General features: G+C 47.8%; 2 protein-coding genes across 5 annotated transcripts in view; both read right to left on the bottom strand.

The window, feature by feature from the left end:
* LOC122390465 (kinesin-like protein unc-104) overlaps window positions 1-8,632 on the bottom strand; it is a 186,145-nt gene extending 177,513 nt beyond the window's left edge. For 2 of the 4 annotated variants that reach the window (XM_043383463.1, XM_043383550.1), the window contains exon 1: window positions 8,486-8,632. The gene's annotated coding sequence lies outside the window, so the exon portion shown is untranslated. The remainder of the gene's footprint in view (window positions 1-8,485) is intronic. The other 2 variants (XM_043383634.1, XM_043383720.1) reach the window with 1 other exon arrangement.
* A 428-nt stretch (window positions 8,633-9,060) lies between these two features.
* LOC122390393 lies at window positions 9,061-18,704 on the bottom strand. The gene is made up of 2 exons (XM_043383333.1): window positions 18,026-18,704; window positions 9,061-10,696 (listed from the first exon to the last, which is right to left on the bottom strand). Exons 1-2 carry the CDS (start codon window positions 18,067-18,069, stop codon window positions 9,361-9,363), a joined length of 1,380 nt encoding a protein of 459 aa, XP_043239268.1. The 5' UTR covers window positions 18,070-18,704; the 3' UTR covers window positions 9,061-9,360.
* Window positions 18,705-21,516: the final 2,812 nt, after the last annotated feature.

The raw sequence follows: 21,516 nt of genomic DNA, 5'->3' as shown, positions 1-21,516 counted from the left end.
GTTACGAAGCTGTCAGAGGCGGTTGACACGTACTACGAATACCCGTCACGACGCCTACTGGTTGACCTGACCTGACCTGACCCGACCTGGTCTAAATGCTTCAAGACATCATCTGTGATCAAAACTAACACGATATTCGTGATCAGCACCCCGAAAAACCCCTTAGCAGCCACACTTTACGACTTTCTAACAGGTCCCGATTTTCCCGACTTTGGGTCATTGACCTGACCTGGAAGGTCAACCAATGACCTAGGACCTTAAAATTGGGTATCATCGGCTTCCTCTCGTCACGGGCAACACGCTCGTTTTTTCCGCGAAGCTCTAGCTCGATCAGGGGCCAAACGGCAAGGGGGGTCCAACCGACCCCCCCCCTACACATTAGAAGCTGGCAAACGCCGCACACATGCGAGGGTTAAGAACGTAGGTATGTTATGTTACGACTTACTGGTGGTTATAGGAATGCACTAGAGTAAGGTGGGAATAGAGCCTATGAGTAGGGTATGGGTAGGGTGTAGGTAGGGTATAGGTAGGGTAGGACATGTATATGGGTAGAATAGCGCTTTTTTGCGGCGTTCCCGATTGGCGGCAGGCGGGCGGGCGATGCGGGCGATTTTCATTTTTTTTGTGGCGTTTGCGGTTGGCGGCGGGCGGGCGGGCGAACGATGCGGGCGGTTTTCATTTTTTTTTCGAGGCGTTTGCGGTTGGCGGCGGTCGGGCGGGCGGTTTTCATTTTTGCGGCGTTTGTAGTTGGCGGCGGGCGGGCGTGCGATGCGGGCGGTTTTTATTTTTTGCGGCGTTTGTGGTTGGCGGCGGGCGGGCTGCGATGCGGGCGGTTTTTATTTTTTGCGGCGTTTGCGGTTGGCGGCGGGCGAGCGCGCGATGCGGGCGGTTTTTATTTTTTTGCGGCGTTTGCGGTGTTGTTTGCGGTTGGAGGCGGTCGTTTTTCCTTTGGCGGCGTTTGCGGTTGGCGGCGGGCGGGCGGGCACACGATGCGGGCGGTTTTCATTTTTTCGAGGCGTTTGCGGTTGGCGGCGGTCGGGCGGGCGGTTTTTATTTTTTTGCGGCGTTTGTGGTTGGCGGCGGGCGGGCGTGCGATGCGGGCGGTTTTTATTTTTTGCGGCGGTTGCGGTTGGCGGCGGGCGGCCGCGCGATGCGGGCGGTTTTTATTTTTTGCGGCGTTTGCGGTTGGCGGCGGGCGGGCGCGCGATGCGGGCGGTTTTTTGCGGCGTTTGCGGTTGGCGGCGGGCGGGCGTGTTTTTTTTTTTTAAATAATTCAATGTCCAAACCTTTGGATTCGTAGTGCTCCTCGAAAAGCCATCCCTACCTACTATACAATTAAGAGAAGTAACTACCAAACACCACCCTACTTATATAAACATAAAAGTTTTGACAACCCAACTAATGGCCCCATCAACAGTATCTATCCAAACGTACAGTTATCGCGTAAACCTGTATTCTAGTCTTACTTAATAAATTATAAGTTGTCTGTGTGTCCGTCAGCCTCATGTGTCTTCTTGCGCCGGCACGGCGCCGCGTATCGACGTGAAATTTGGTGACCACAAACTTTGGGTGGGGCGGACCATCGTATCAAAAGCTGGGCGCAATCGGACCACGGGTGCGGCGTCAGCGCGTGCATCTCTGCCCCAGGCTGGCCGAGGCCGGCGCCGAGCAGAGAGCACGCGCTTTAGGCTCAGTTGTTCGCTTAAAAAACTGAGTGAAAAGCATCAGAGCCGGGAGGTCGTTGACCTTTGACAACAAAGGCCGACACAGGGCACCGCTCGCCAAGAGGATTCGCCAGTAAATACAATTAATTTGTTTTTGCAATATCTCAGCCGTTTCTGGGCCGATTTAGCTGAAACTTGGACTGTCGGTGGTAGTGTAGTGTAGTGTAGTGTAGGGTAGGGTAGGGTAGGGTAGGGTAGGGTAGGGTAGGGTAGGGTAGGGGTAAGGTAGGGTAGGGTAGGGTAGGTTAGGGAAGTGTAGGGGTAGGGTAGGGTAGGGTAGGGTAGGGTAGGGCAGGGTAGGATATGGTAGGGTAGGGTAGGGTAGGGACTAGGGGTAGGGTTGGGTAGGGGTAGGTTAGGGGTAGGGTAGGTTAGTGTAGGGGTAGGGTAGGGACTAGGGTAGGGTAGGGGTAGGGTAGGTTAGTGTAGGGTAGTGTAGGGGTAGGGTAGGGTAGGGTAGGGTAGGGCAGGGTAGGGAAGGGTAGTGTAGGGGTAGGGTAGGGTAGGGTAGGGTAGGGTAGGGTAGTGTAGGGTAGGGTAGGGTAGGGGTAGGGTAGGATAGGGCAGGGTAGGGTAAGGTAGGGGTAGGGTAGGGTAGGGTAGGGTAGGGTAGGGTAAGGTATGGTAGGGTAGGGTAGGGTAGGGTAGGGTAGGGTAGGGTAGGGTATGGTAGTTTAGGGTAGGGTAGGGTAGGGTAGGGTAGGGTAGGGTAGTGTAAGGGTAGGGTAGGGTAGGGTAGGGTTGAATTGAGTAACATCCTAACTTACAAAGGGCTCGAACAACTCGCATGCATTACCATCATGCTTTACAGTTCAATTAAAAGCAGTTACCCAGTTCTACACAAATAATACCAATAAAAATGCAAGTTTCTACACCCAAACTAATGCATCCGTTAATCATACATATCAAAACATACAGTTATCGCGTAAACCTGTATTCTATTCTATTCTATCTTTACTTAATAAATTATAAGTTGTCTGTCCATCCGTCAGCCTTATGTGTCTTCTTGCGCCGGAACGGCGCCGCGTAGCGACGTGAAATTTGGTGACCACAAACTTTGGGTGGGGCGGACCATCGTATCAAAAGATGGGCGCAATCGGACCACGGGTGCGGCGTCAGCGCGTGCATCTCTGCCGCAGGCTGGCCGAGGCCGGCGCCGAGCAGAGAGCACGCGCTTTAGGCTCAGTTGTTCGCTTAAAAAACTGAGTGAAAAGCATCAGAGCCGGGAGGTCGTTGACCTTTGACAACAAAGGCCGACACAAGGCACCGCTCACCAAGAGGATTCGCCAGTTCATACAATTAATTTATTTTTGCAATATCTCAGCCGTTTCTGGGCCGATTTAGCTGAAACTTGGACTGTCGGTGGTAGTGTAGTGTAGGGTAGTGTAGGGTAGGGTAGGGTAGGGTAGGGTAGGGACTAGGGGTTGGGTAGGGTAGGGTAGGGTAGGGTAGGGTAGGGTAGGGTAGGGTAGGGTAGGGTAGGGTAGGGTAGGGTAGTGTAAGGGTAGGGTAGGGTAGGGTAGGGTAGGGTAGGGTAGGTTAGGGTAGTGTAGGAGTAGGGGCAGGGTAGGGTAGGGTGGGGGTAGGGGTAGGGCAGGGTAGGGTAGGGTAGGGTAGGGTAGGGTAGGTTAGGGTAGTGTAAGGGTAAGGTAGGGTATGGTCGGGTATGGTAGGTTAGGGTTGAATTGAGTAACATCCTAACTTGCAAAGGGCTCGAACAACTCGCATGCATCACCATCATGCTTTACAGTTCAATTAAAAGCAGTTACCCAGTTCTACACAAATAATACCAATAATTGTGTAGGGGTAGGAGTAGGGGTAGGGTAGGGTAGGGTGGGGTAGGGTAAGGGTAGGGTAGGGTAGGGTAAGGGTAGGGTATGGTATGATAGGGTAGGGTAGGGTAGGGTAGGGTAGGGACTAGGGGTAGGGTTGGATAGGGTAGGGGTAGGGTAGGGTAGGGGTAGGGTAGTGTAGGGTTAGGGGTAGGGTAGGGAAGGGGTAGGGTAGGGTAGGGTAGGGTAGTGTAAGAGTAGGGTAGGGTAGGGTAGGGACTAGGGGTAGGGTAGGGTAGTGTAGGGTTAGGGGTAGGGTAGGGTAGGGTAGGGTAGTGTAAGGGTAGGGTAGGGTAGGGGTAGGGGTAGGGTAGGGTAGGGTAGGTTAGGGTAGTGTAGGGTAGGGTAGGGGAAGGGTAGGGTAGGGTAGTGTAAGGGTAGGGTAGGGTGGGGTAGGGTATGATAGGGTAGGGTAGGGTAGGGTAGGGACTAGGGGTAGGGTTGGGTAGGGTAGGGTAGGGTATGGTAGGGTAGGGTAGGGTAGGGTATGGTATGGTAGGGTAGGGTAGGGTAGGGTTGAATTGAGTAACATCCTAACTTACAAATGGCTCGAACAACTCGCATGCATCACTATCATGCTTTACAGTTCAATTAAAAGCAGTTACCCAGTTCTACACAAATAATACCAATAAAAATGCAAGTTTCTACACCCAAACTAATGCATCCGTTTATCATACATATCAAAACATACAGTTATCGCGTAAACCTGTAGTCTAGTTTTTAATAAATTATAAGTTGTCTGTCCATCCGTCAGCCTGATGTGTCTTCTTGCGCCGGCACGGCGCCGCGTAGCGACGTGAAATTTGGTGACCACAAACTTTGGGTGGGGCGGACCATCGTATCAAAAGCTGGGCGCAATCGGACCACGGGTGCGGCGTCAGCGCGTGCATCTCTGCCCCAGGCTGGCCGAGGCCGACGCCGAGCAGAGAGCACGCGCTCTAAGCTCATTTTCTTCGCTTGCCAAACTAAGTGAAAACGATGAGAGCCAGCTCGGGAAGTTAACTCTGTGGATTTAAAGAATACAGGTTTTCGATTAGCATCAGGTATAGGCGCAGGTACAGGTATTAGGTTCAGGTTTCACCAGTAAATAAAATAAATTTATTACCGAGCAAGTGAAGCGAGCAAAGTGCGAGCGAAGCGAGCAAACTTTCGGATCTGCAGCGCTCCTCGAAAAGCGCATATACCTACATGCCTACCATACAGCTAAATTAAGTAAGTAAACAAACTTAACCCTACTGGCATAAACATACAAGTTTTAACAACCAAACTAATAATCCCCTTAAACATATGTATATCTCGAATCTATACAGTTATCGCGTAAACCTGTATTCTAGGCCGGCCGGCCGTGGTCACGCTTTTGCGAGGCTTATATCTCAGCAAACACTTGACCGATTTACATGCGGTGATTTTTGTAGGGTAGCTTCATTCTTTCTACGAAGTATTGGACTATTCCCGATGTACGTGGGTGACCACTTATGCACGTGCCACGTGCAAAACGAAGAGGTGTTGGTTTTGCAACAATTGCAATATCTCGGTAACTACTGGGCCGATTGCGCTGAAAGTTGGCATGTAGTCTTACTTAATAATGTGTCTCAATGCTTCTAAATCCTCTGCCGCTTATTCTCCGTCACTATCCACCCTAATCTGTGTTTTCATTTAAGAGTATCGAACCAACTTTCAACACGGCATTGCCGTACAGTATGCACTCAGGCGGCTATAACCGCCAGAAGCGACATTGCGGTACAGTATGCAATCAGGCGTTCGATAGTTCTGCCATCTAGCGCGTAAAAGGAAAGGTGGGGCGGCGGACACGACATTGCGGTACAGTATGCACTCAGGCGGCTTTATTCGCCAGCACCGTCATTGCGGTACAGTATGCAATCAGGCGTTGGATGGCTCTGCCATCTAGCGCGAAACAGGAAAGGTGGGGTGGCCACGCAATGGATAGTAGCCGGTTCACGACGGCCATCTGGTAAGTACAAATTTGGTGCAGGTTTCGTGCGATTAGATTCAGTGTGTTTCTTAGCTGCTATCAGCTGGGGTTACATTAATTGCTTATAGCTATTCCTGCTTTTTCATAGTATTAGACATTGTTATCGATCAACCCTATTACTGGTGGGGGGGGGGGGGGGGGGGCATCGGCCCCCACCTGTAGTATTTTTGCTGTCGAGTGAAATTGGTAGCCGCCGGTGTTGAGGATGCTGTAGAATGATTTTAACCGTGAGCAGCGTGCACATCTCAAAACACCGACAATCATCAGCTGTTTGCGGTTTCAGCGGCGTCCATTTCACGCCAGAATTTGTGGCGTACTTTGACGAGCTTCTCAGACAGTTTAATTGATTTAAGATAAATTCCATGTTTTTATGATATAAGTATGCAATATTTTACATTATGATAATTTTAAGATTAAAACATCCTCCACATATTAACTCATGATTTATTATAATGATGCTTATTATACAGACAACGATCAATTTCAAAATATGTATTTCCAGGAACTAAATGCACACTAAAACACATAAAAACGAATGTTCATCGTTATATGGCTTTATTTTTCAAATTAAAAGGGGATTTTTAAGAGGTTTTTAGCACCAGTAACCGTCTTAGATTTTCGGCAGCCACTGTATTATAGAATCGGTACGGGTCTTTAGCCTATTCTCACGTCTCACGTATGACACAAATAACGGGCACTTCATGGCTTCTGATTAGATATTTAAATTAATGATGATATACCTTAGTTTGTCAAAAATTGTAAATGCCTACTCACTATTCGTATTTCCTCACTTTCTGTTTGGCACAGTTACTGATCAGTGATCAATCTGTTGTTTTTCTTCCTACATCTCGATCTGACTTATGAACCAAGTATTTTTCTTGATATAGCTTTGATATGTAGACTGGGTACTTCAATCTTTTGAGGAATTGCTTTTTAGCTTTAGGTTAGGTATAGGTAGGTACATATGCTTGAATAAGAAGGAAAATAAGCTGTAACTTGACCTAATTCAGTTCATGTACGTAATCTTCGAATTTTAGTAGCTTTATCTGCAAGAAGGAAAATTTCAAGAGCTTATGACAAGAAGGAAAATAAGCTATATCTTGAATTGATCCAGTTAATGTACGTATCCTGATGCTCAAATTGTAGGAGCTTCATTGTCAACGGCATTAGGTACTTCAATTACTGAAACAGTAGCCGAGCTATAATTAAATGATTATTTAAATAATTCTTTAACAAATTTATTGCAATGCCTTAACAGCAAATAAATGCAAATGATAAGTAGAAGAAACACTTTATTCACTCGATTTTCTGAGCGCGACAATGCCCTCGCTGAAATTTATTTGGTCGGCAATCCACTTTTCAGGAGAATTCTTCAAGCATGTTGGTGTTTTCCATAGTTTGCTATCACGTTTTCCATAAATAATTTATTCATTACACATATGTGTGTCTCTAAAAGAAATAAATGCCCCATAAAAATTAAAACACATAACTTTTGCTGTTCGCAAACAGTACGCATAATTTCCCATAGCGACGGCGACAAGACATTGACCAATCACGTTGCGTGTTTCCTGCTGGCGTTGATTTGTACTGTGGGCAAAATGGCGTGAATAGAATTACCATACTATTCTCTTTATAAGATTGCGTGAACAGGGTGCCGTAAATAGAGTGGCGTGGAATGATAGTACGGCATTTGGTAGCACAACCTTTATAAGATTGGGCCCAGGGCCCTGGTCGTCTGTTCATGGGCGGCGGACTATTTCACATAGATTAGTTAGTGCATGAAAAAAGGTCAGGTCAAATTAGGTCAAATTTCAAAGTTGATATTTTTGCATAAAATAGGTATCCATTCTCTGCTCTACGAGGTCTAGAATTGCCAAAAATTGAGTTTAAAAATTTGACGTCATTATTTTTGAACAGTTTTTTGCTAAAACTTGGCCAAAAAACGAGGTATCGATCTGAAATTTGGTATGTAGATAGAAGACGGTAGGTACTATCACATATATTCCGGTTTTTCGAAACTCAAAAAACGTTTGGATTTTTTGGCTAATATATCAAAAAATGCTTTTTTGATTTTTTGGGGTCGAAACTCAAAAATTTCAAAAATCCGAGATGACAGTTTTGTAGCTCTGTTAATTCTACACCTTTTATGTTCCGATCATTTTTCTGTATCTTCAAAGCTGTAGGCCTGACAGGTCTTCTCGCGAAGGTCTTTTTTCGGTCAAAAATGACAGAACATGACGTCATTCTGACGTCATTTGTGGTCAACCTATCATAGCCTCTGGTAATATTTTTGGACACAATGTGTAAAATTGATGCCCGGAGGGGTTCTGACAGTTTGAAGGCGATATCTCCAGCCGTTTAGGAGATATCGACCGAAAAGGACAGGGGGGGCCGTTTCGCCCCCCCCCCCCTACGGGGCGCGGGTTAAAGGCCATATAGTCAGCTGCGTCCAGGTAAAAAAGAAAAAAAAGCAGCGAACTAATATTGAATATTCACTACATAAAAAAGGCCTTAGATAGCTTATCATTATAATAGATACCACTTTAATCAAGCACCGCAGTCCGATGATTTTGCGCGTTCTAACTTAGATCACTAGTTGCAGAAACCAGAGTTATTTAGCACTTTACATTGCACGTATATAAGTAAGGTTCAAGGCCGAAATTTCTAGAATGTAAGCATACTTTGTGTGAAAGAGAGCTTTAGCACTTAATTGGGATTTATTGGTTTGCAAATCCGAATCAGCCAGTCAAAATGAATATGAAGTTTTGAGCCACAGAACGATCCTCTCAATTGAGCCGAAGTGCGGAGGAAATGTTACCAAGGGGAGGCTGCTCCCAAGAATGAAGCTGTTCGGGACCAGAGCCAGCAGCTCCGCCAGACCATCAGCCCGTCCTCTGCACAGTGTCTGTAGCACCGAGAGACCCGCGGTCACTCACCTCTGCAGTCCGTGTCGGCTCCCCGCCGCTGTGGAAGCTCGGGGAGAGCTGCGGCAGCTCTGTGCGACGCTGCGCTCTCGGCGACTGAGGGGCGGCTGAGCTCGGACCGCCGCCGCCGCCGCCGCCGCCGCCCCCGCCCGCGGCGCCACACCAGGCGGCCGCCGCGCCGGCCCGGCCCGGCCCGGTGTCCTATCGACTGGCCCGGGCGGCGCCTGCGCGTCCCCGCCAGCCGGCCACCGCCCCAAGTCACACCGCTCAACTTCAGAGACGATTGATGAAACAACAGCCGGCGCCAACTGGTGCGGCGCAATCCTAGATGTCAGCTCCGAACAGGGACTCGGCGTGACGCGTGTCAGAAGCCAGCAGTGAATGGGCGAAGTTCATTTATCACAGACGTGCGAAAGTCAATCGGACTGTTGAAACTAGCGCGTCTGACTTTGATTAAGTGGCAATGGATTCTTGCATGCACATTTACTTTTCAACGGTTCATATGGCCTTTCAGCATGATTTGTTTGATATCCGGTAATGATTCAAACGTTTGTTTGCCTTGGGATGAATTGAGCGCACCACCGTGCTACTGGCGATTCGTAGAACAGAACTGTCCAGCTGACATATGAAACACATAAATATTTATTACCTTGAATGTAACACCAACAGACAATGCTGCTGAAAACGATGCCTTATAGCGCAGTTGCCACTGCGTTTCCAAAAATGCATACCTTCACTGTACTTCGGCCTCTCCGGGCCACATAATACATACAGCAGAAAAAGACACTCTGAGGTAACCAGTGACTAGACGATTGTAACGATGATATATTTTTTCAACGAATACATGCAAGCCGCTGTCCTGATGGAGGCGGCAGTGCAGTGAATCCCTAGTTGTGGATCATCTGAAGCAGGATGACGATGTAGGTGAGAATAAAGCCCAGGATGGAGAGCACGGTGGTCTTCTCGGCGTTGAAGAGTCCCCAGCCGTGGAAGGCGGTGGGCCGGCGGGTGCGCTCCAGCAGCAGCTGCAGCGTGAGCAGCTGATCGGCCGTCAGCCGCCGCTGGGGCCAGCGGCCGTCGGCCAGCGCCTCGTGCAGCCGCTCACCCTGCTCGGCCAGCCGGCTGCCGGCGCAGCTGACCGTCAGCAGCCGGAGCAGCATGAGCGCCACGTACGCCAGGTAGGTCGTCGCGCCGCCGCCGCCGTCGCCGAGCGCCTTGATGCAGATGTAGATGGACATGAGCAGCATGCTGGTGATGCTGGTGTAGAGGCAGATGAGCGGCGGGGAGCAGAAGTCGGCGGCGGAGGAGATGAGACGCTGCACCGCCCGCTGGGTGGCCGCCAGGTCACGCAGGAGACACCCGGGACCCGGCTGATTCGGCGAGGGGCTGACATCCACCGGTCGGACCCTCGCCGACGAAACGGCCGCTCTACCTCCATAGGTCACTGCATCCGTGTCGCTCACCGTGAGTGGCTCCTTGTGTACCTTTACCAGGCCCACTGTACCAACGACGAACGCCTTCTCTGTGGGATTATCCTCGACCCTGCCCTCCTCGGGGCTCATCCCGTCCCCCAGCTCCTCTGGGTCCTCAAACTCCCGCTCCAGCACGCCGGCCATCCGCGACAGGAGCAGCGCCATCGCGTCCGCGAGACCGATCAGCAGCAGGTCGACGCCGGCGTTCACGGCAGACATCAGGACGTCGTGGAGCACCCCCAGCGCCACGATCGCCCGGTACCAGGCGGGCGTGGTCAGCGCCGCCGGCACCAGCAGCGGGTTCGGGTAGTTGGGCGGCTCCAGCGCTCCGCTGCCGAAAAACTGGAGCATGGATGAGACGCAGGCGGTCAAGCTGAGGGCGATGATCACGGCGAACTGCACGTGCACGGTGACCCGCTCCCCGGGGGTACCGGCGGCCGCCGACGCCCGCTCCAGAGCAGCCGTCCGGCGCAGCAGCGCGGCCAGCGCGCGCCGGCGCCGCAGGAAGTACAGCATCATGAGCAGCGCCTGTAGCATGGCCAGGCTGACCACGGCGATGTGCATGGCGCTGACGGTCGATGTGGCCTCGGTCAGGGCGGCCAGGCAGCCGGCGGTGAGGAGGAGGCTGGCGGCCACGGGCAGCAGCCAGGCGACGGCCCAGCAGTCGGTGGCAGGGCCCTGCAGTCGGCTGAGGGTGACCGCAGACAGCAGCAGCGCCACGCCGCGCAGCAGCTGGGAGTGGCTGGGCATGCTGCAACACCGGGACACACGGCAAATTTAGACGAGCACGCGAGATGGGGTCAGGTACAGATCGACGAAAGCCACAGGTGGTCGAGAAAGAAGGGGACGAGGGGTCATGATTTCTCATTAATTAGCCCGCGCCCCGTTGGGCTCTGTCGAGCAACGCGCCTTGTTGGGGGGGGGGGCAATTTGGCCCCCCGTAAGATCTCGAGAACCACGCAACCTAGCGACAAGCGGCAAACGGTGTTGGATAGCCCTATCAGGGAACTACCTTGTAACCCAATTTTATTGACCTAGGTCAAACCGATGACGTCACAGGTCAGGTCAAAGGTCGAATTTTCACCGTTTACAGGCATTTCAAGAAATGCGTTGTAAAATCGAGTAAAATGCATTTCATTGAAAATCATCGATGGGGAAATGTTCTTCAAACACATATTTTGCTATCATAGTGAAAACCCCCGGTGCTGATCACGAATATCGTGTTAGTTTTGATCTCAGATTATGTCTTTAAGCATTTAGACCAGGTCGGGTCAGGTCAGGTCAGGTCAACCAGTAGGGGTCGTGACGGGTATTCGTAGAAGGCACGTGTCAACCACCTCTGACAGCTTCGTAACATGTTACGAAGGCACCAAAACTACTTTATAAATGTTCGTTTCTAAATTCGAATTCAGCGCCAAAAACTAGCCTAGAAACATGTACAGCTCGAAAAAGTGAACCGAGGTCACCAAAGGTCAATCACCTGACCTGACCTTCAGGTGACCTTGACATCCACCCAAATGCATGGCAGAAACATCAAATCACATGTTTGAACGTTTGAAACCGCGAGAAGCTTGCAAACGCGCGGCTAATGGGAGCCGACATACGCCGAATCGCGATTCCGGCCAAACATGGCCTCGAGAAATAGGTCACAGGTCAAAAGTCACTTGGGTCAGGGTCATGAAATTTTCAGAGTAGGTGTAAAATTGATGAACTCGAGTGTACTGAAAGTTTCGTCGCGATCAACCGCTTTTTGCGCGAGTTATCCGCGAAAAACCATGGGGGGGGGGGGTCCATCCGACCCCCTACACATGCGAATTGCGAGGGTTAAGCTTCATCTTCTGACAAATGGAAGTAAAATGTCTAAAAAAAGGTCTTCACCCAGTTTTCCTATACCTATGTTGTTTCTCACCGGCCGAAAAATGGCTCCAAAGTTAGGGTGCCCGTCTTATCCCACTTTCCCCTTATTGACAGGGAGCATAGGGAAAAGTGGGACAATGCCGAACTACGGGGAAAGCCGAAATTCTCGATTGTGGCCAAACGAATGGGAGGTGCAGTCCTCTGGTGGCATTTTTGTGAAGTCACAGTTCAAGTGATTCACCAGTATAAACGCCACGCGCGAACAGTTGTTAGTGAGGTGGCGGCGACGACGGAAAGTTTTCGAGGTACCTACGTCGATTTATGCTTATCCCGATATTAAACCGCGCCCCATTGGGGGGGGGGGGGGCTATTCATAGCCCCCTCCCGTTTTTCTGCAATAACTTCCAAACCGCTTGACGTATCGACGCCAAACTTTCAGTACCTTCGGCTGCATCAATTTGACACCTTGTGTGAAAATATGAACTTCTTAGCTACCATAGGTCGGCCGGAAATGACGTCAGAGTGACGTCATGTTCGGCCGATTTCGACGCAAAACATTGAACCACGGCAATCGCTCCCAAGAGCTCAGTTTTTAAGCTAAATCCAATTTCTTTACATGAAACGACGCAGAATTGGCTGCGCTATCAAACTGCCATCTCGGATTTTCAAAATTTTGAAAATTTTGAAATTTGATAAAATTAAATTCAAAATTTATATTTTTATATTTTTTCAAAAAGTTTTCAAGTTTTCGAAAAAACGGAATATATGTGATAGAACGTATGCTTATGACTTACTCTAGCAAGTTTTAGCTAAATATCTTCAAAAATGGCCAAGTTATACGCATTATTGCAAAAAATTCACAATTAATAATTTTTCAAATCAATTTTTCAGTACGTATTTGACATCGTACATTAATATAAATAGCACCATCGTGTCCCTGAGCTGCATCTAATGGACACCTTTTTTGTTGAAAAAATTTAACTTCAAAATTTGACCTTTTTTGACCTGACATAAACTGAATTCGACTCAAAATGACCTCAAATGACTCAGACGACATCAAATTCGAAATCTATGGCCTAAATGGACCATAAAACATGTGTCACGTGACCGACGTATGATATAATATTTTCGTGACCTGTGATGACCTGACCCTGACCTGAAAATCAAAGTACAAGTTTGGTACCCTCAGTGTATCTAAAGCATCTGTTCTCGAGTGTGTAAACAAAAAATGAGCCTGATCTGACTTGTAAGACGGCGGCCAGAGCCCAAAATGTGAACAAGCCAAAATGCTAATAACTTTTACTTTGGCCTGACCTGTGACGTCATCGGTGACCTCGAGGTCAATGAAATTAGGTTTCGCTCGACAGTTTTTTTCCGGGGCTATCAGACGCCGTTTGAATTTTGACAATCGGCCCAGTAGTTTCGGCGTTAGGAGGGGGGGGGGGGGCTATGAAGAGCCCTCCCCAGTAGGGCGTGTTATACGCAGATCCCAGTGGGGCGCGGGTTAAAATTACTATAACCCTCGCCGGACCTATTGGTTTTCTACATACGCGCCGGCCGAGGGGGGGGGGGGGGCGGGTACGACCCCCCTCGCCGTTTCGCCCCTGGTGGAGCTAGCGCGTCGCAGAAAAAACGAGCGTGTGCGCCGTTACGAGACGCAGAGATTGGTACCCGATTTTAAGGTCCTAGGTCAACCGGTGACCTCTGAGGTCAGGTCAAGTGCCCCAAGGTACGGTTCATTTTTTGGTGAATAACTTCGCAGATTTTGGCAGCATCGTGTTCGCCTCGCTCAGGCGCGTCGAATGATATACTTTTTGTCCGGGTCCGGTCAACTTGGGGTGTTGACCTCAGGTCAAGGTCAGGTCAGCACCCCCAGGTCACGAAGTTGGTCGAAAGAGGTCATGTCGCATATCATTCGATTCGGCAGGCCTTCCTGAGTCCATTGGTGGCTTTCCCGACTCGCTAGCTCAATTTGATCAAGAGCTATTGACGAAAAGCTAATATTCATATTAGTTTTTGATGATGACCTTTTTGACATGACCTTGATGACGTCATAAATGACGTCACGCAAGGTCAACATTGCAAAAGTGACGCATCTAACCTTGCAAGGAGTGCATCAAATCACGATTCTGTGTGCTTGAGATAGTTGGAGATCGTTCCCGGCGCCAGGATAGCAGTTTTCATTTTTCCCCATTGACTTATAATGGTGAGGTCACGAAAATGACCTGACCTCATATGACCTTTAGGAAAAATCCGAGATATACGAGGGCAGCGCTTTTCGAGGAGCGCTGTGGCCCGAAGGTTTGAACTTTGAATTGTGAAAAACGCCCGCCCGCCGCAAAACGCAAACACTGCAAAACGCGCAAAACGCACGCCCGAAACGCCAACGCAAAGGTCGCAAAAAATAAACAAACGCCCGCCTGCCGCAAACGCAAATAAAAAAAACGCAAAAACGCCGCAAAACAATAAAACCGCCCGCATCGCACGCCCGCTAACCGCCAACCGAAAACGCCTAAAAATCGTCCGCCCGCCGCAAAAAAAAACACCGCAAAAAAACGAAAAAGCGGCCGCCAACCGCAAACAAATTTAACACCGCAAACGACGCAAAAAAAAGAAAACCGCCCGCATCGCCCGCCCGCCCGCCCGCCGCCAAAGACAAACACCGCAAGAAGCGCAAAACACCCGCCCGCCGCAAAACGTAAACACCGCAAAACGTGTAAAACGCACGCCCGAAAAGCCAACGCAAACGGCAAAAGAATCGCCCGACCGCCGCAAACCACACAGAAAAAAACGCCGAAACGCCGAAAAAAATAAAACCGCCCGCAACGCACCGACGCTAACTGCTAACCGAAAACGACTAAAAGTCGCCCGCCAGCCGCCAAACGCAAACACCGCAAATAAGCGCCCGGCCGCAGCAAGATAATAATTTATCAACGACTGGCATACCGCTAGGCTGGTCATTTTCACAAATCAAAAAGATATCTGCAAAAATTTCCTAGATGAAAGCGCCCGATTAAAAAACGGATGGCACGTGCGTGTTCCTCGCCCCCAACTTCCTTCAGGTCAATCGTCATTTGGGTCACCTAACGCATTGACGACCGGCTGGGTGGAATGAACATTGCGCCAAGAAACGTAAGTATATTGTCAAAGAGAATCCCCAGAATGGTGGATCCCAAAAGTTTGAAACTACCACTTTGGCCCACTGGACGACACCTTAAACAGTTGCCGACCGGATGACACCCATTGTTTAGTCACCCACGCCATAGTATGCATCATGGGTGCGCTGAAATGACCAAAAGTCCCAATTTCCGGTGTGCAGGGTCATTTTCAACGGCACGTGGCACGTGGTTCTGGACTTTTCCGGCCACTTTGCGACATACCCATGGGTAGTGCACCGAATGGTGGTTGATCTGCATGGAAGAAAATGGGGGGTCGTTTGGATCGTTTTCGAGCAATCTGCCGTGGAACGCATTTTTTCATTTTGCCCATTGGCTTAACACGGGAATTTTCAAAGTCTCGTGGCACGTGCACCAGATGGTCCGCGGAGGGGAGACCCATACCAGAACGTAGATCACCTGGCCCACTAGAAATCCTAAAAAAATCAGAAATTTTGGAGCAGCCGTTTTCAAGAGCATCAAGTTGTACTGATCTCAGGCAGCTTTTGCCAAATTGTCAGGGAACTCAGATTTGTTTTTCAATAGAAAAACACAATTCTAAAGAATAGTGTTTTAACTATTGACAACAAACCTTCGGTTACAAGTTGTGGGACTCATAATGGATACTAGATCCTGCAAGTTTCATTTCCCTGTGACATCTACTCTGGCAGTGAGGGCGTTGCGAAGTTGCGACATCTGAAGACCGTGCAGAGGTTCACTTATGACGTCATAGGTCAGTGACCTGACCTGACCCAAAAATGCGGTTGGAGTCAAAAGATCCGGCTTGGATCAAAGGTCAGGTATGCCAAGTTTCAGCTCTCTATCGCCAGCGTGTTCGGAGCTATCGCGAAAAAACCCTAGGGGGGGGGGCGGCACCCGCCCCCCCCCCTCGGCCGGCGAGGGATAACTCACAAAGTCGTATAAAATTAAAACTCAGTTATTGCTGTCTACGGTGCCAATTATCCAAATAAACGGGACATGCTGTGATATTGCTTATTTTACCACATGTGTATTTTTTTCTTCCCGGGTCCCAATGGGTCACTGGGGTACAAAGCCGAAATTTTGGGAAAAATTTTCGGCGTTGTCCTAACCTGTTATTTTGATGCATATAAGCCTGTGTTCCTTTAACCCGCGCCCCGCTGGGCTATTCAGCCATACGCGCCCTGCTGGGGGGGGGGGGGCAGATTCTGCCCCCCCCTGTCTAACTTCCGAACCGATGGTCGTAGAAGGACGGGGAAAACGGCAATCGAAAGCTCTCAACAAGGCGGATCTGAAGAGCCCATTTTTTTCGCTTAAGTAGGTCAGAGGTCAGGTCAAGATCAGGTCAAGGGTACAAGATGCAAGTTTCTACAGTATCGGCCTTGCACCGTAGTTGCCGAAGAATGGACTGAGACTGATTGACCAAAACGTGTTCTTAGACTACCAAGACAATATTCGTTGCATACAATATCATTCAAAGGTCAAGGTCAAGGTCAGGTCAGGTCAGGTCAGGTCACCAAAAACAAAATATAGAAAAGGGCATGTGCGACACATGTTTTATGGGTCATTCTACTCATAGAATTCAATAGGCACACTCAATAAGTGATATGGACCACCTCTGGATGAATTTCAGTTCGAGGTCAGGTCAAGGTCAGGTCAAGTGAGGTCAAATTTTGAAGTTGGTTGTTAAGGCCTAAAAAGGTGTCTATCCGATGCAGTTTTTCACGGCGAATCGAATGGTGCTATTTTTGTTTCCGTACGAGGTCTAAAACTTCCAAAAAAATCATTTTTGAATTTTTTTTTGCGTTTCGTGACGTCATAACATTTTGAATAACTCCCACATTTTTGAACCGATTCTTCTACAAATTGGTATGTAGGTGCAAGATTACTTTACTACTCAGGTTGGTTCACTAGGGAAAAAAAGGCGCCGTAGTTACGTCACGGATTTGGTAGCAATCTGGTAGCAATTTTTGCAGACATCAATGGCGCACGTGTTGTTTGATCGTCGCCAATCCTATTTTACTGCACTATTTTGTTATTTCACTGCAATGTATTTTACATTACATTTGAAAATTAAAATAAAGAAATATTCGTAACCCAGCAAGTCAGTTATTCTTTGAGGCAGCACTCTGTCAGCATTGAGCCTTCAGAATGTGTCATTTGATAGACTTTACCACATTATCTACTCTTGTGGAAAACTTTCTTAAGTCATCAAAAATGTATGCACATATGAATAATTAGAACTTCATATTCAAAGTTTTATAGAAATAAAATTTCACATTACATTATCATAAGGCTACCTGTCCATTTCATCCAACCAATTAAATATTTATCCAGCAGAAGGGAGGTACCTCTGAGAAGGTACTGATATCTCTTATCTACACCAATATTTCAGGAAAATGACAGAGACTGAGAAGCTATTAAAACTTCAGCGTATGAAAGGGATGTTATGACTTATGTACCTTGAAAAACATCAGATGCTTTTGAACCATCTCATTCACCACTCACCAGCAAACATCAATCCGGCTCCTGGCTTCTGTCAAGGAAACATTTCAAAATAATGCATTATTTTATTTCATTGACCACCTTGCAAAAGACAAACAGCAAACACATCACCACCAAAAACAAAAAAAGTCAACAGGTAGGTACCAGCTGATCTAGCCGTGCTGTGTCATGTGCCTTTGAAAAACTTTAGCAGTCAGGGTTGAATAAACACCCCAAAGTTAGCCATTCATGCATGAACAAGTGCAAAATCTGGTCGAGCATTTTAATAAAAATGAAACCAACAGCATTGTAGGTTACAATTATAAAAAAGACAATTACAAAAACAAAACAAAAATAACAGCAGAGCTTACTCTACAAGGCATAACCATTAATTTTATAACTGACATCCAAATTCGCATCTCCGAAGTTTAACCCACCTACCAGCCACCTGCATATTTCTGCGCACATGTGCTGCGCAGTGTGCAGTCACTACACATTACACAATTATGAGAATTAAAATAGTTTTGAACAATCAAACAAGTCAGGACTGGTATGCAGATTCACAAGTTCTCTCAACATCTTCAACTACCAACAATCAAGAGCACCTTGTGATCTCAGTAACTCCGCAGATCCATCTTCTGTTTTCCATTTTCAGTTTTCAATTGAAATATAAGTTCCATCTGGGAGACACATGTTGCATCATTATGTTTAAACAATTATTATGCTTGAACTTTTGGTTTTTCATGTGAACTTCACTTCAAAAGTTGATTCAATTTTTAAAGTTGATATAATTTGTATAATGCTACGATCACGGCGCACCAAATCACAGATAACTTGAAAATAACCAAGCAAAAGCCTCATTCTTCAGCAACTATGAGAGCTATCTGCTCCATGCTGCATTGAAATAATTAACAATCGCCAAAATCAGTCAAAATATGACAATTAAATTAGTATGAACTTCATAAAACTTTTATTTGTGAGGCAATGCGCAACAGAAATGCGAGGGAATATGGTAGTAATCTGGTAGCAATTATGAAGGATTTCCCCTGTAGATGATAAAAATCACAAGACACAATTTTTTTAACGCAGAGGAAATCCTTCATTATGAGTTGCAAGGACCATTTGATTGACCCATTTTGGTCAAATATAGGCCGATTGTTTCGATTTCAACCCCATTTATCGTAATAAGACGAATCCATTGGCTTAGTGGTACGTCTTTTGAACACATATAGGCCTTGGATTTCTCCTTAGCCTGCCTGAAACACACCATGATTAGCATGCATTGCTATGGGTGAAGGAAAATTCATGCGCCGTGATGACGTCACGGTAAAGGAATTCTGGAGCTCGTGAACGGGGGCTGTGTAGGTGCACATACACCACTTCTCTGACATATATTCCGGTTTTTTCGATACACTCAAAATTTTGAATTTTATAATTATTTTCCCAAAAAAAGTCAGTTTTTTTTAAAATTTGGGCCAAAATCCAAAATTTTCAAAAAATCGAGATGGCCATTTGATAGACAAAGTAGAATCACGTATAAACTTTTTTGTTACGTCTTGATTCCTTTAAAAATGAAGATGTTAGCGGCGTTTGAAATTTTGTCGTTTTTGAGGCGAAAATGGCGAACATGACGTCACTAAAACGTCAATTTCTCAAAAAAATTCCGACGGATTTCGCTCAAATTTTCAGGGAACGTGTCAAATTGCTGTATGATAAGGTACTGAAAGTTTGACGTTGCTGGCGTAACGCGTTTAGAAGTTATTGGCGAAAAACGGGAGGGGCAGATTCTGCCCCCCCCCCCCCCCAGCGGGGCGCGGGTTAACCCACGCCCCGTAGGGCTACCGGCGGACCCTACCACCCGTAGAGGGGGGGGGGGGCGTTTCGGCCCCCCCTAAGATCTCGGAAATTTACCGGCCGATTTTCAAAATTCAAACGGCGTTTGATAGCCCCACCCGGGAACTACCTTGTGACCAAATTTCATTGACCTAGGTCAAACCGATGACGTCACAGGTCAGGTCAAAGGTCAGATTTTCACCGTTCAGGCATTTCAAGAAATGTGTTGTGAAATCGAGTAAATTGGTAATTTATTGAAAACAATCGATGGTACATTGTTCGTCAAACACATACTTTGGTATCTGAGGTCACTGATACCAGGTCAGGTCACAGCGAGGTCAGGTCACGGGGGGTCACAATATGAAAGTGTCGTGTTATACATGTTTTATGGTCCATTTTACATGACAAATGCAATTATGTGGGTTAGGCAGCCTTTGGGGCCAGCCTAGGTCACGTTTTGTTGAAGGTCAGGTCAAGGTCAGGTCAAATTAGGTCAAATTTCAAAGTTGATATTTTTGCATAAAATGGGTATCGATTCGATGCAGCTCGTCACGGGGAGTCTAATGGTGGTCTTTGTTTTGCTCTACGAGGTCTAGAATTGCCAAAAATTGAGTTTAAAAATTTGACGTCATCGTTTTTTAACAGTTTTTTTTTCGCTATAACTTGGTCAAAAAACAAGGTATCGATCTGAAATTTGGTATGTAGATAGAAGACGGTAGGAAATATCACATATATTCCGGTTTTTTCGAAACACAAAAACTTTCTGGATTTTTTGGCTAATATATCCAAAAAAAAGATTTTTTTTATTTTTTGGGGTCAAAACTCAAAAATTTCAAAAATCCGAGATAGCAGTTTTGTAGCCCTGTCAATTCTACACCTTTTATGTTTTGATTATTTTTCTGTATCTTCAAAGCTATAGGCCTGACAGGTCTTGTCGCTAAGGTCTTTTTCGGTCGAAAATGACAGAACATGACGTCATTCTGACGTCATTGTTTCGGCCCCCCCTACGGGGCGCGGGTTAAGCCTGTGATTTTGCAGTGCAAAAACACTGTTGGGGGATTGAACCGTCGTTTTTATTGGGCTCGGGCACGGCGGCACCGCCATTCAACCAGGCGCGGCCGCGCTGCCTCACTCAGACGGCTAGGGAAGCGAAGAAGGATGAGGGTAGGGGCGTGCTCTGAAACTTTGAGACTATTTTCCATTGGGGTTCATTTATTCATGTTGAATTTAAAATTAGTTTTGAAAGTGAAAAATCAAATTAAGGTTTTCGGCATTCCCCGCAATCCATTTCGGCATTCCCCATAGGTTTTCGGCATTCCCCGTATAGTTTCTCTTTTTAGACATTTGTCTTTATCTCAGCTGACTCAAAGATCAATGACACAAAAGCACATTTGCGATGTATAGTCAATTGATGAGGCTTGTCAGAAATGCCGCTGGATTTTCTACTGCCGGCTTTGGCTTTCGGTGTAGCTATGGCGAGCATACCAATTTTTTCTGATGCGAGGTGACTTGAACATGACCTGATGGCGTAACCTTTAGCGACCCGGGTCTGGAATTTTTACATGTGCGGGAAAGATGCATGAACAGGTGTGCCAAAAACCACAAGGGGGGGGGGGTGTCCGAACACCTTCCTCAGGCCCGGCAAGGGTCACGAACTAAGCATCTATGTCAGGGTGTTATCATATCCTTGCCGTCCGCGTTACGAAAAATGGTCTGACCAGGTTCTCTTGCCCGAGGACTTACATTTTCTCCCGTCGATTCTGGAGGGAGAGTTCCCGTGGAGGCCCCGACTCGGGTCAGTCTCAGTTGTGTGGCGCAGCACCTCCCCTGGACAGCGTCCACATGCACAGTGACCGGAGGGGAGCCGGTGACAGCTCGGACCCCGCCGCCGACACAGCACCCCTCGGCCGTGACGGCACGGACGGCTGAATGAAGTTACCGCAGTACCTAAATACATAACGCCCACTGAATTGTCCGCGGCCGCCCGACGCACACAAGCCGTGCGTTGAGCGCGGCCGATCGGTGTTTGCTCGTTTTGACACACGACATCCTTTCACCGTTTCTTATTCGAAAGCAAATGTTGACCGTTTCGAAGTAATTTGTCAGCGGGCCTGTCAGGAAGACTCATCAATATTGACATCTACTGTCACCCAACGTATTGTTGCGGAAAGCGGCAAAGCCACAGGTGTATCGACCGCCGCTCGGCGCGCCATCGGCTGCAACGGCCTGTGCCCGCGGGCCGTGACTGTCAATACCCCGCTAC

The sequence above is a fragment of the Amphibalanus amphitrite genome, unplaced genomic scaffold (assembly GCF_019059575.1).
Source record: "Amphibalanus amphitrite isolate SeventyFive unplaced genomic scaffold, NRLGWU_Aamphi_draft 000001F_arrow, whole genome shotgun sequence".
In the NCBI taxonomy this organism is placed as follows: domain Eukaryota; kingdom Metazoa; phylum Arthropoda; class Thecostraca; order Balanomorpha; family Balanidae; genus Amphibalanus; species Amphibalanus amphitrite.
Note: the sequence above shows the minus strand (reverse complement) of the source record. Positions and strands in the feature narration are given on the sequence as shown.

Bases quoted from the DNA above. Each gene is read 5' to 3' on its own strand.
- LOC122390393 (XM_043383333.1), bottom strand. From the start codon at position 18,069: ATGGAAAACAGAAGATGGATCTGCGGAGTTACTGAGATCACAAG. The intron at 10,697-18,025 runs GTGCTCTTGATT...CCGGTGTTGCAG, and splicing joins GGAGTTACTGAGATCACAAG to CATGCCCAGCCACTCCCAGC.